This window comes from Talpa europaea (assembly GCF_964194135.1).
Source record: "Talpa europaea genome assembly, chromosome: 3".
NCBI classification, from domain to species: domain Eukaryota; kingdom Metazoa; phylum Chordata; class Mammalia; order Eulipotyphla; family Talpidae; genus Talpa; species Talpa europaea.
The window spans coordinates 91753128-91765593 of NC_140069.1; the positions used below are offsets into that span (position 1 = coordinate 91753128).

Genomic DNA, 12466 nt, shown 5'->3' on the forward strand with positions numbered 1-12466 from the left:
ATTATCTTTAAGTTTTTGATTAATATGTAGCTATCTTCTATCTATTCTTTGGAATATATTTGTTCTTTGTAATATAAGTGTTTATATAAAATGAAAAAATTCTTTCATTAACCTTGGGAAATGTGGTAGATGTGTTCCAGTTCAGCAAGATCAGGCTATAAAATAGGATATTTAATTTAAAACTCAAATTAATAATGTCTAGCATCCATATGATTAACAACCAATTGAAGGTGAATACATTTATTCCAAATTCATCTTTGTAAGAAAATACAAAGCACAGCATATTAGTCTTACAATTAAAATTAATTCTAGTCAACATCATCTCATTTTAAAACAATAACTGAGAGTCTATACTGATTCTCAAATTAATGTATGCATAGGATTACCCTATAACTAAAATAGGAGATATTTTAAGTGTCAATATTCATATTGCTTTTATTTCACATTCCTAACTTTTTCATCTATTTCAAACTATTTACTGACTAACATCCCAGTTACTCTAACTTGCCATTGGAAATATGCATATCATTGGAAAGTATGTAGTAAGCCCAATACCTGATATTCAATATCTGTTTAATCAATAAATATGCAAATGAATAGTATCATTTATATTAGTACAAAAAATACTCCTATATCATGTATAAAAACATAGGAAATCCAGTATAATCTAAATATGAAAGAATTATTTTCTATTTAAAGTCACTTGCCTTTAATTCAATTTTAATTAGCAAAACATCTAAGCAATTATGCAGACAATTTACCACAGCAGGTCTGAAATTGCTTTGGAAAGACCTGCGTACTGAGCAGCCCTCAGTCAGCATCTGGGACAACTTGACTTTCACAGCATCCCCAGCAGTTATCTAGAAAAGTTCCACTAGTCTCAACCATTTGCATAAACAATATGGTTTAAGCAGCTAAACACCAGTATTCTTTTGAGAATCTGAATTTTTGTATGTGCTAAACAAAGGATATCAAAGAGACCACCTCTCATCAGGACCTTGGACACTGAGTCTCTAATGAGCACCCACCTGCTGCTAGGGGGAAGGTGTATTTTGTTTGCCCCTTCTGGGGAAGAGGGGGACATAAGGAAAATTCATCATGGATTGCTCCAAGTCTCCACCTGTGTCTGTTTCTTGTTTTGAGTTAACCGTGTTTCCTTACTGCTTCACTATAATGTCAACCAGGAACACAACTATATGCTGAATCATAGGAGTTTTTCTAGCAAATTTCCAAGGGGTAAGGTAGTCTTGGGGACTCCCAACACAACAGCTTTTTTCCAAAAGCCAATATTCTTACCTGCTGATAAGCCTCATAGATCACATCAAATAGAAAAGCCTGTGGCATTTCACTTGCTCTATATCTGGCACGTTCCAGTGAGTGGTCCAAGCAGCCGTCAGAAGAGGGACTGATGACAGTAGATACAAGAGGTCGAATTGCTCCTGCAGCCTGAAAAACAAATACAATAGAGGCAAATAAATTTCACCTAGACAATATTTAAAGAAAAATTCAAACCCTATCTCAATTTTAAAACATCCTACTCCTTCAAAAAACTACCTTCAAACATTTGAACAAATGTCTATTTGGTTCAAAAATTATTTCCCATCTCATGATATTACAGCTCCCTATACTTAGAGACAGAAGTAACTTCTTTCACTGTAGACTCAAAATCCTTTTCACCAAAGGCCATTGAAGTCAAATACTAAAAAAAGGATGCTAAGACAATTGGGTATTCCTTGAAGATGGAAGGGGACAGACAAACTATTGTAAAAGAATTAAAATGGATTATATATGAATATTTACTAATTAGTGTGCTGTGAACTAATTTAATTTACACATTACATAATTTTTTTCTAATTCAATATTTTTTCTAATTCAATATTTTTTTATTTAAATTTTATTTTTATATTCCCCATACAATTACAACCCCTTTATTTTGACCCCAAGCCCTCCTTTCCCCGCCCCTAAGCTCCATAGAGTGTCTCTGGTTCACAGCTGTTTGTTGATTTTGATATTTTCTTTCCTAAAGTTATTCTTTTTCCTGGTCCCTTATTTAAGTTTTCTAGATTCCTGCTATGAATGAGACCATCCGGTATTTTTCTTTTTCTTTCTGGCTTATTTTGCTGAGCATGATCCCTTCCAGCTCCATCCATGTTGCTGCAAATTGCATGTGTTTATCTTTTTTGAATGCTGAGTAATATTCCATGGTGTATATGTACCACATCTTCTGGATCCAGGTCATCTATTTTTGGGCATTTGGGTTGTTTCCAAAGCTTAGTGCTGTTATAAATAGTGCTGCTATAAACATAGGGGTGCAGGTGTTCTTTGGAATTGATGTTTCTGTGTCCTTTGGGTAAATACCTAGGAGTGGAATTGCTGGATCATATGGAAGCTCTATGTTTAGTAAGTCAAGAAATCTCCACACAGCTCTCCATAGTGGTTGGACCAGTTTGCACTCCCACCAACAGTGCAGAAAAAGGTACACATTACATAATTAAGAAAAAAACTGCATAATATTCCAAAAATGAGACTCAACAGCAACCCAATGTATTCATACCTTGCTCTAATTTCTGAGAAAAGTAGTCTCTTCAAACATAGGCTCACATCAAAGTTTCTTCAGGCAAGATAGCCATTAATTCCAGTTGCTCTAATGAAAGATCTGTCCCTTTAACAGATACATCTAAACTTTATGTAAAGAGATATTTTCCTATCACATAATTTGCCCTTTATCTTTAACAGAGTACCACTGTAATGTGGTAGTGAAGGTCACTGCCAGTCAGCTCCCTCACTGAAGTAGCCTTAAAATAGGAAAGGCAGTTAAACACACCTTATATTGATTGCAAAATGTACTATCTTTATACATAATTGCCACATGAGGATTGTGCAAATGCAGCAAATTTATTCTTAAGAAGACCAACATCCAAGCCAGATAGACAGTTCAGAAACTAGTTTACAAAAGCCAAGGTATTTTTTGGTCACCATCTCCAGTAGCTCAAGTAGAAATCTGGAGTCTCGTTATAAAAGCAAAAATGAGGAGACAGAGAGGAAACAGGGAGGGAATGATTACCAAGTAGGATAAAGGAAGATAAGGAGCAAGTTTAACTCCTATCAAAAAAGTTTAGAAGATAAAACAAGCAAGAAACACATGTGACACACACATAGATATACACAGCTCAAAGGAAAAAATCAGATTTCCAGTTTAACTACTTACAGGTCCTCCTGAGATTCTATGTCTGACCATCAAGTAAAGATTATTTAGAAGAGAACATGAGCCATCCAAAATGTCAGCAAGATGAGTTCTCTCCAAGCAAAACAACTATAACTAGGGAAAATTATTAAAAAACCAACCATTTAAAGTCTTTGAAAATTGTCCTAAAGGCATTCAGTAATAAAGAAACATTACTCAAGAAAGTCTTCAACATCTTAGTGGTAAGAACAGAGAGCCTGTGATACTAGAGCCAGGATTAGTTACTTCCTTCATTCCCCACCAAGTTCAATGTGATTGAAGTTTCCTCTGAATAATAAAGGTAAAAAGATAGGGTTCCTACTTCCCATAGCTCACAGAGGCACAGGGAGACTGTCAACAATCACTATTTCCTCAGCTACATATTATAGAGGCTAAATTATAAGCAAGTATATCCAAAAGATTGGAGATCTTTTCTCCATGTAGCTTTCACTCATAGAGCAGAGAATCTGCCTCGTGGTAGACAGAGAATACTGGGGTCCAGATAAACCTGTTGCAGATAACAAACAGGCACTAAGGTTCCATACCAGGGGAGGCAAAAAGAAAAGCCTTCCAATGTTCCCGTACAACACTCTATTCATTTGAAGGGGGTTCACTCTGCTTCCATGCAAAACAAAGGGTCACCAGGGACTCCAAACTGTTAAAGGCAAAATGCATGTTGCCTATATGAGGGGCTCATTGTCAGTTGCACAAATAAAGCAAAGTAATCAAACTCTTGTGTGTCCAAAGACTTTCAATTGGTGGAGAGAATGAGAATAGGGGAGAGAAGGATTTCAATATACAGATTCCCAATCAAACTCCAAAATCACCCATCCCCTCGTGGGTGAATGCCTAGCCAAACAGGCATGGACCAGATCTGAAATGCCAGGAAAAAGAGTCTAAGGTACTTCCTGGCAAAGAAAAAACAAGCAATAGGTAGTGCAGGGGTCAGGTGTCTGGGGGGAAAAGATACCTAAAGTTTAAAACATGTCAATCAAACTGGAAAATCAACCAGAGCTCAAGATGGCTGCTGTTGTCTCTGAAGAGCCAGCATAACAAAGCACTAAGACTACAAAGAGTAAAGACCAGGTAGTCTACCCATGTGTCCTCCAATCCTCTCCCATTCCACAAACAATGGCAACCTCCATGCATCCTCCTTCCCAGCATCCCCATATTCAGGAAGTTATATTAACAGCATGCCAGGAGCTGTAATCAGATGTCTGAGGTATGTAGATGAGGGGGGTGAAATCCATAACATCCTGCCCCACTTTCTCCTTGCCAAATCTGATCCCAGTCACATCAGTCAACCTGCTCTAACAACTCCAAGAGAAATAGGACACTATACCTCTCCACACCTCCAGATCAGTGATACAGTGATTTCCTAGGGTGAGAGAAAAATTCTTAGAACAGAGAGCTATGAAAACTCCCCTCAAAGAAACTCATTTTACCTGGAACAAAATATGAAGTTCAAGCCTAAAAGCATTGTTAAAAGAAATGGAAATTACCATAGTAAGCAATTAAGAGGATGCTGGTAGCCATGAGAGCAAAAATTAAACTATAGCCCAGCTAGTTTATCAGGCAAGCAAGGAAAGAGACAGCTAACAGAGAATCAGAACAAAACTTGAGACACTGGCCTGAAAAATCCACCCCAGCAAAGAGGTTAGAACCTAAATGGATGAAACTATAGAAAAAATTATGCCCTAGGCACTGTTTAAAAAAAAAAAAAAAAACACACTAGCAGGTAATGAATGAAGCTTAGTTGCATGTGATAACAGAGATTCACATTACAAGACAGATCAGGGAAAGAAACTAAGAGCCTTGCTAAAACCACTAACATCCCAAAATGACTACAAACACAGCCAAGACTGCACCACCAAGAAGTGACAGGCTTCATCCTATAGAGCAAAACACCTTCACTGATATAGAACAGAGAAGCCACAAACAAGCCAACTATAAAGCCTGGAAAAGATGAAAGACTATCGCCCTCCCCGGTAGCGCAGCAGTTGAGCGCTGGGTTGCGAAGCTGCACGCAGCCTCCGGTTCGATCCCCGGCTGCTCCCCGGCCACCAGGAGGAGGGTCCCACATGGCGCGCAGACCTCTCCTGCCGCCCGCTGCTCCCCTCAGCAGTGTACTTCGGTCCTTCTGCCTGCTGCTCCCCGCTCTGGCTCTGGTGAATTCTCTCACCCTCCCACGCTTCTGACTGTACCCAGTGTTTGTATAAATAAGTAAATAAATCTTAAAAAAAAAAAATGGAAGACTATCAATATCGGTGAAAATAAATTATCTAAAATATTCAATTTTCAACAACAACCAAAAAAGGAAGACATGTTCAAGCAAGAAAGCATTATCTATACCAAAAAAGAAAAAAAAAAGAAAAAAAACCTGCCTGTGAAAAGGCCCAGATGCCAAACTTTGCAAATGACTTCAAATCAGCTATTGCAAATATGTTTAAAGTAATTAATAAAAGCATGTTTAAACACGTAAATCAAGGTATGATGACAGTATTAATTGCTAATATCAACAATGTTAAAACACAGATGTTATTTTAAAAACAACTAGAAAATCGAGAGTTGAAAACTAGAATAATCAAAACAAACAAGAGGAAAAGAATCCACAAACTTGAAGTCAGATCAACAGGGATTATGTACTGCTTAGAACAAAGAAAAAAACAGAATCACAAAGAAATGTGCCATTAAGCATGGCAACATTTTCAAAACGGGGGTTCCAGAAAGAGAACTGAGAAAGGAGCAGAAAAAATACTCAAAGAAGTAACTGAAAATTTCCCACGGTGAAGGAAAAATATTCAGTCATTTATCAACTGAGTCATCTCTAAATAGAGTAAACACAAAGAAATCCCTATCTAGACAACTAATACAAAAAAAAAAAAAAATGCTGAAGGCTACAGGAAAAAAAAAGTCTTGGAAACATCAAAAGAAAAATGCTTTATCATTAACAAGAGAAGTCTAGTGAGATTAACAATTGATTTTTAGAATAATGAAGCCCAGAAGGCATGGGGTAGTATAGAACCTATTGAAAAAAAAGATGTGTCAAAGATTTTAAGTCCAGCAAAATTAACATTTGATAAATGATAGCAAAATGAAGATTGACTGTGAACAGAAACCTAAAGAATTCTTTGCTATCCATTGATCCTACCAAAAAAAAAAAAAACCCTAAATATGTTCAAGCATAAATAAAATAAAATAACCACAGACTTTTAATTCAAATCCACTTGAAAAAATAAAGGGCAATATGAAAAGGTAATGCGTAATTATAAAAGACAGTATACAAGCATATTTCTTTCTTATATTAACTGGTTTAAAAAGCAATTATATAAAACAAAAATCAGTTAAGTGAATTGATTTATCTATAACCTACTGAAATGTAATTTATTTCACAAAAAAACCACAACAGAGCCAAAAGGATTAAAGGTATATTGGAGTAAGGAAAAAAATACCAAACGGTAACTTGATTCTACAGTAACAAAAAATAACTAACAATAGTAAACTAGGAAATTAATATGACAAACTATGATAATACAATTATACATGTATTATCTCTCTCTTAGCTTCTGTATGTTTCAAATTATAAAGTAATAAGTATAGCAGATGTTGTGTTTATAACATACATAGATGTAATAAGCATAATAGTAATAGCACTGAAATGGAAAAGAGAATAGAGCTATATAGAAGTAACATTCCCATCTCTCACTGGAATTAAGATAGCATAAATGAAGGAAACTGTGGTAGATAAGCATTTTAAACCCTAGAACAATATTAAAAAAGCAAAAACAAAAAAATAAAGTGAGAATATAAAGAAATTAATGTTACACAGAAAATATTCACTTAATGCAAAACAATCAGAGAGAATAAAGACATGAAACAAAAAGTAGAAGCATAAATCCGGCTATATCAATAGTAATACTATGTTTGAATTGACTCAGCAAGTCAATAAAAAGGCAGAGACTGCCAAACAGGATTTTAAAAAAACAGCTATATGCAGTCTATAGGAGAGACACATTTGAAATTCAAAGATACAAATACTGAAAGTAAAATGATAAAAAAGGATACACCATGCAAATAGCAACCATAGGAAAGGCAGAGCAGCTACAGTAGTATCAGGGAAGAAATAAATATTGAAAGTGCTAACAGAGATAAACAGAATGTTTTATAATAAGGGTCAATCCAACAAGAAGGTAAGAATTTTGAACATTCATCTACTAGATTCCCACAATACAAGATGCAAAAATTGATAGAACTGAAGGGAGAAATAAACAATCCAACTATAGTTGGAGGTATATCAATACCCCACATTAACAATGGGTGTAAGAACTAGGCAGAAGACAACCACGGGAATAAAAAGACTTGAAAGATATTCTAAACCAACTAAACCTAAAAGACAACTATTAACTATTCCATCAATAGTAGAAAACATGTTATTCTCAAGTGTTCATGGACAGATTAAACACTAGGCCATAAGCAAGACTTGATCAATTCTAAAGGATTAAAATCATACTAAGTATGTTTTCTGATCACAATAGAGCAAATTTAGAAGTGAATAAGGGAAATTCTCACAAATTTCCAAAATATAAGAATTTCACAAATATAAGAAATTGAACATCATACTTCTAAACAGTGAATGAGTCACAAAAAAATCACTAGGGAACTGGAAAATACTTTGAAATGAAACAAGGAAATTTAAAACTTAGGTAATGCATTTAAAATCAGTGCTAAGAGAAAATTTATAGCTATAAAGTTTTACATGAAGACAATTCTGAAGTCAAAATTTTCTACCTTGGGAGAGTGGGAGGAAATGGAAGCTAAAGGAAGCACCAGGTAGAAAAAGAGTTTTAGAGCAGATAAGCAGAAGAGAAAACCACTGAAAAACATTATTTGACTTATTAAAAAAGACACAAATTAGTAATTTGAGGAATGAAAGGGATGACATTCCTACCAACTCCACATAAATAAAAATGTAAGAGAAAACTCTGCACAAGTATACTTTGACAAATTAGATAACAGATTAAATAAGCAATTTCCTAGAAAGACACAAATGATCGAAACTGACTCAAGAACAGAAAAATCTTACTAGATCTGAGGCAAGTAAGGAAACAAAGTTGGAATTTTTTTAATTTCCCACCAAAGAAAAATCTAGGCTCCGATGGCTTCACCATACCAAACTGTCTTTCAATTTATACCAATTCCTCACACTATTCCAAAATGTAGAAGAGGAAGGAACACTTCCCAACTCATTCTATAAGTTCATTATTAGCCAATACCAAAACCAGACAAAGACATCAAAAATAACAAGGCTAAGACCAAAATCCCTGATGAACACAGATGTAAAAATCTTCAACAAAATACTAACAAACCAAGTGTGGTCACATATAACAAGCATTAAAAAGCATGACCAAGAAGGACATATACCAGGAATGCAAAATTAGTTCAATGTAACAAAAATCAGTGTAATACACTCTTTTAAAAGGATAAAGGACCAACACCCATCAAAATCAATAGATGCTGAAAAACTATCTGAAAAAATCCAGCAATCCTTCATGAAAAATGGAAACAAATTAGGAACACAAGAGAACTTGCTCAAGCTGATAAAGGAAATCTATGAAAATCCAGAGCTAGCATCACATTTAATGGTGAAAAGACTGTTTTCCTTTTAACATCAGGAAAAAACAAGAATGTCCACTGTCATCACATGTATTAAATGGTGTACTGAAGCTAAGGCAATTAGGCAAGAAAATCTAATTTAAAAGCTTCCCCAAAAAAGGGAAAACTAGCTCTAGTTGCAGGTGACATGGATTACTATACAGAAAATCCTAATGAATCCACTAAAAAGCTATTACAGCAAACAAAATTATTCAGCAGGAATGCAAAAGACAAGATCAACATATAAAAGTCAATTTTACATATACATACTATGTACATACTAGCAATAGATAACCCCAAAGTAAAGAAAACATATTTACAATAGCTTCAAAGAAATACTTAAATATATACTTAACAAACAAAACAGTGCAAAACTTAAGTTCTAAAAACTCCCGATCTCCTCCTGCTTCCTGCACCTTCCGTCTCTAGTAGTGAAGTACTTCTTTAGAGCAAGTCTACTTTCTATCCTGCCTCGATTTGCAATCCTCTACTGGACTGTCTCTATCATCATACAAGAATTCTGTGTTATCTCCCATCATTAAATCTGTGCTCCGTTGAGCGCTGCTTCTTCTCTAGTACCAGATATATCCACACGAGTTGTTTTTTGTTTTTTTAAACCTTAGGTAGTATTAAGAATAACCTGCGCTACTTCCTATTTTCAATTTCTCTGCCCTCCAATGCTCACTGGAGCCCACCTCAATCAGGATTTTATCTCTACAAAAATACATTTACTAAGATCACAATCACCCCGACATTGCCAAATCCAATAGAAAGCTGTGAGTCCTCAGAAAGTACTTGCTCACTTAGAAACCCTCCATCTTACCACATTCTAAGTACTAGACCCTTAGATTCTCATTCTAAAATGGTAAATGTTCCAAGAGCTCAGACCTCAGACTTCTCTTCCTATGCTACATGCCTTCCATTGATGACCTCGGTAAGTCCTATGGCTTCAAATACACTCCAAAATCTCTATACCTTGATCAAAATTCTCTTGAAATTGACATGAATATTCAAATATTTAATTAATCTTTCCACTCAGATGAAAATACATATCTCAATATACTAAAATCAAAATTTGGTTTTACCAGCACTACACATCCCATACTTACTCCTCCATGCACAGAAATATTATCTCTATTCTTATTGTTCTTGCTAAAAATTTTGAAGATCATCATTGATTCTGTACCTCTCTCTTAAATTCTATATCCAATCCATCAGCAAGTTCTATCAGCCTCAAAAGAACCCTCATCTGTCCACGTTCCACTTGTGACAATATGAACCCGTCACCATTCATCCTCTTTCAGATCCCATACAAAAAAAAATTGCATAAAGGCAATAATATTGACTAATTAAAATAAAAAAAAATATTTGTTTGTTACAAAATAGTATTAATTAAAACTGGGGCAGGGAAATACAAAGCAGGTAAGATAAAGCTGGCAAACACTAGCATTCAAAATATACAAGCAACTCTCACAAATTTGTATTTGAGAATAGAAAGAGGGGCAAAAGGCTTACACATATAATTCAATGAGAACACAAAGCCCAAAATTTTGTAAAAATGGTAATTCAGAGCAAAAAGAGAAATTATTTTCCACTAACTGAATTAGGAAAAAACGAAGTCTAGCTGTCAAGTGATGGTGCCTAGTTACTTTTGTTAGACACTATTGATGAGTATGTTATTTCATACAAGCTTGGAAAATAATTTAGCATCATCTGGTAAAACTGATAACCCACATATATCTTTACACAGAGAAATACTTGCACATGTGCACCACAGACATTTTTTAACAATGTTCATTCTAATAAAATCTGTTTTAGTAAAAACTAAAGAAAACAAATGTCCATCAACTACAAATAGATGAATTATTACATAGAAAGCAGAATAACTGAACTATAGCTATCCAAGTTCAATTGAAAACATTTCCCAAAATATAGCATGCAACATGTCACAATAGATGCAAGATCTAAGTTAAAAGTCACACAGACATGTTAATAGTTCAACTAAAAGAAAATGGGGGAAAATCACACAACTATAATAAACATGTTACAAAACTGAGAAGAAAACCAAGGAAGAATAAAATTCAGGGTAATGTTTACCTGTCTAGGGAAGAATAAATAAGACCAGAGAAAGGCACACAGGTACTAACCCTTTGCACTCCGCTGTCCCCTCTCAGGGGACATCGGAATTCTAGCATATCACTCGGATGTCCCCTCTCAGGGGACATTGCAATTTATTAGTGATTACGGGGAATTGAGATTATTTCAACGCAACTTTTTGAGACATGCATGTTTCCCTGAAGTTTTATCTTGAAATGGCACAAAAAATTAAATTAAAATATCGTAAAATGGTTCGGAGTGCAAAGGGCTAATAATAATGATCTGTTTATTAGAGCAGGTGGTGGATATGGGTCTGTTAAAAGTTCTCTGCATGTTTTCACTATTTTTAAGATGAAAATATCTAGAATGTGTACTCTTGGACTCTCATATTGACTACTCAAAACTTATTTTCAAAAGAAGAAAACATCCTTATTTGAGATGTCATTATGGCAGGAGCAGTAAATTCCAAAATTTACCAATTGAAAGCATCAGCTTTCAGGGGTCTTACTAAGCATAAGGCTCATGAAAAGGGTCATAAGTGTAAATAACTCACTTGTTGAATCTTCTATTCTCTACCCCTCATCCCACTATCTGGTATAAATATATAAAAAAGATGCTAATGGTAAAAGGTATACATTCCAAGCTATTTCCATGAAAAGAAACATTTGTTCAAAAACATGCAATGAATCCTCAATTAGATCATCTTCTCTAAAATCCAAAGCTATCAAAATATGGCATAACTATTGACCAAGTCAGTTAGTTGCCCCAAAATACAGCTATCTGGTAAATTTATGATATGAGACAATATTCCCAAATTATCAAATACACTGTCTCCTTGGGAATTAGCCTAATAAGGCCTGAATGAAGCTTAACAGCTCAGTACCACAGTGATTATGTACCTCTCAGGCTAATCTATCAAAGCGTGTCCCCACATGGAAATCATCCTAGAAACAAATCATACAATGTGAAGTAATTAACCCACCTCTACTGTATACTTTTAAAAGCAAAACTGAACAATACATATCATCCATCCATGCAGCAGGTGCTAACATGCATTCCCCCTCAGGCATCTGCATTCAAGCTAATTATGACAAGGTATACCAGAAACTCTCCAACCAAACAATTATAATTTCAGTTAGCTGAGTTTTACTGAAACATTATTTGATAAATGTTTACAGAATCATGTCTTCAAAAGTAATCATTGGCAATTGAGATTTTAAATAACTCACATTTTTATAATATGTCCAATATCCTATTTTGAAAAAAAAAATCAAATTAAGAATCAATACAGTATGGAAATATAGGTATTATAGAAAAACTTCTGTCATTCCAAAGAAGAAATGCAGCAAAAAATGAGAAAATCTCCATTTTACATACTAAATCTTGATTCCTGAAAACTTAGGTAGCACCATTTACTTTCAAACTAATATATTCAAATATACTTGGATATGGAATAAACTATATTTCATTTTTACCTCTAGATATACTAATCTT

General features: G+C 34.6%; 1 protein-coding gene across 3 annotated transcripts in view; it reads right to left on the reverse strand.

Annotated features, from left to right (window-relative positions):
• Nucleotides 1-12466, reverse strand: part of CRPPA (CDP-L-ribitol pyrophosphorylase A) — a gene marked incomplete at both ends in the record, with an annotated part of 256119 nt that overhangs the window by 217752 nt on the left and 25901 nt on the right. For 2 of the 3 annotated variants that reach the window (XM_084230761.1, XM_084230760.1), the window contains one exon: nt 1297-1446. The exons of the other annotated variant lie outside the window; for it this stretch is intronic. In XM_084230761.1, the coding sequence (XP_084086887.1) occupies nt 1297-1446 (150 nt within the window). The remainder of the gene's footprint in view (nt 1-1296; nt 1447-12466) is intronic. 3 annotated transcript variants of the gene reach the window in all.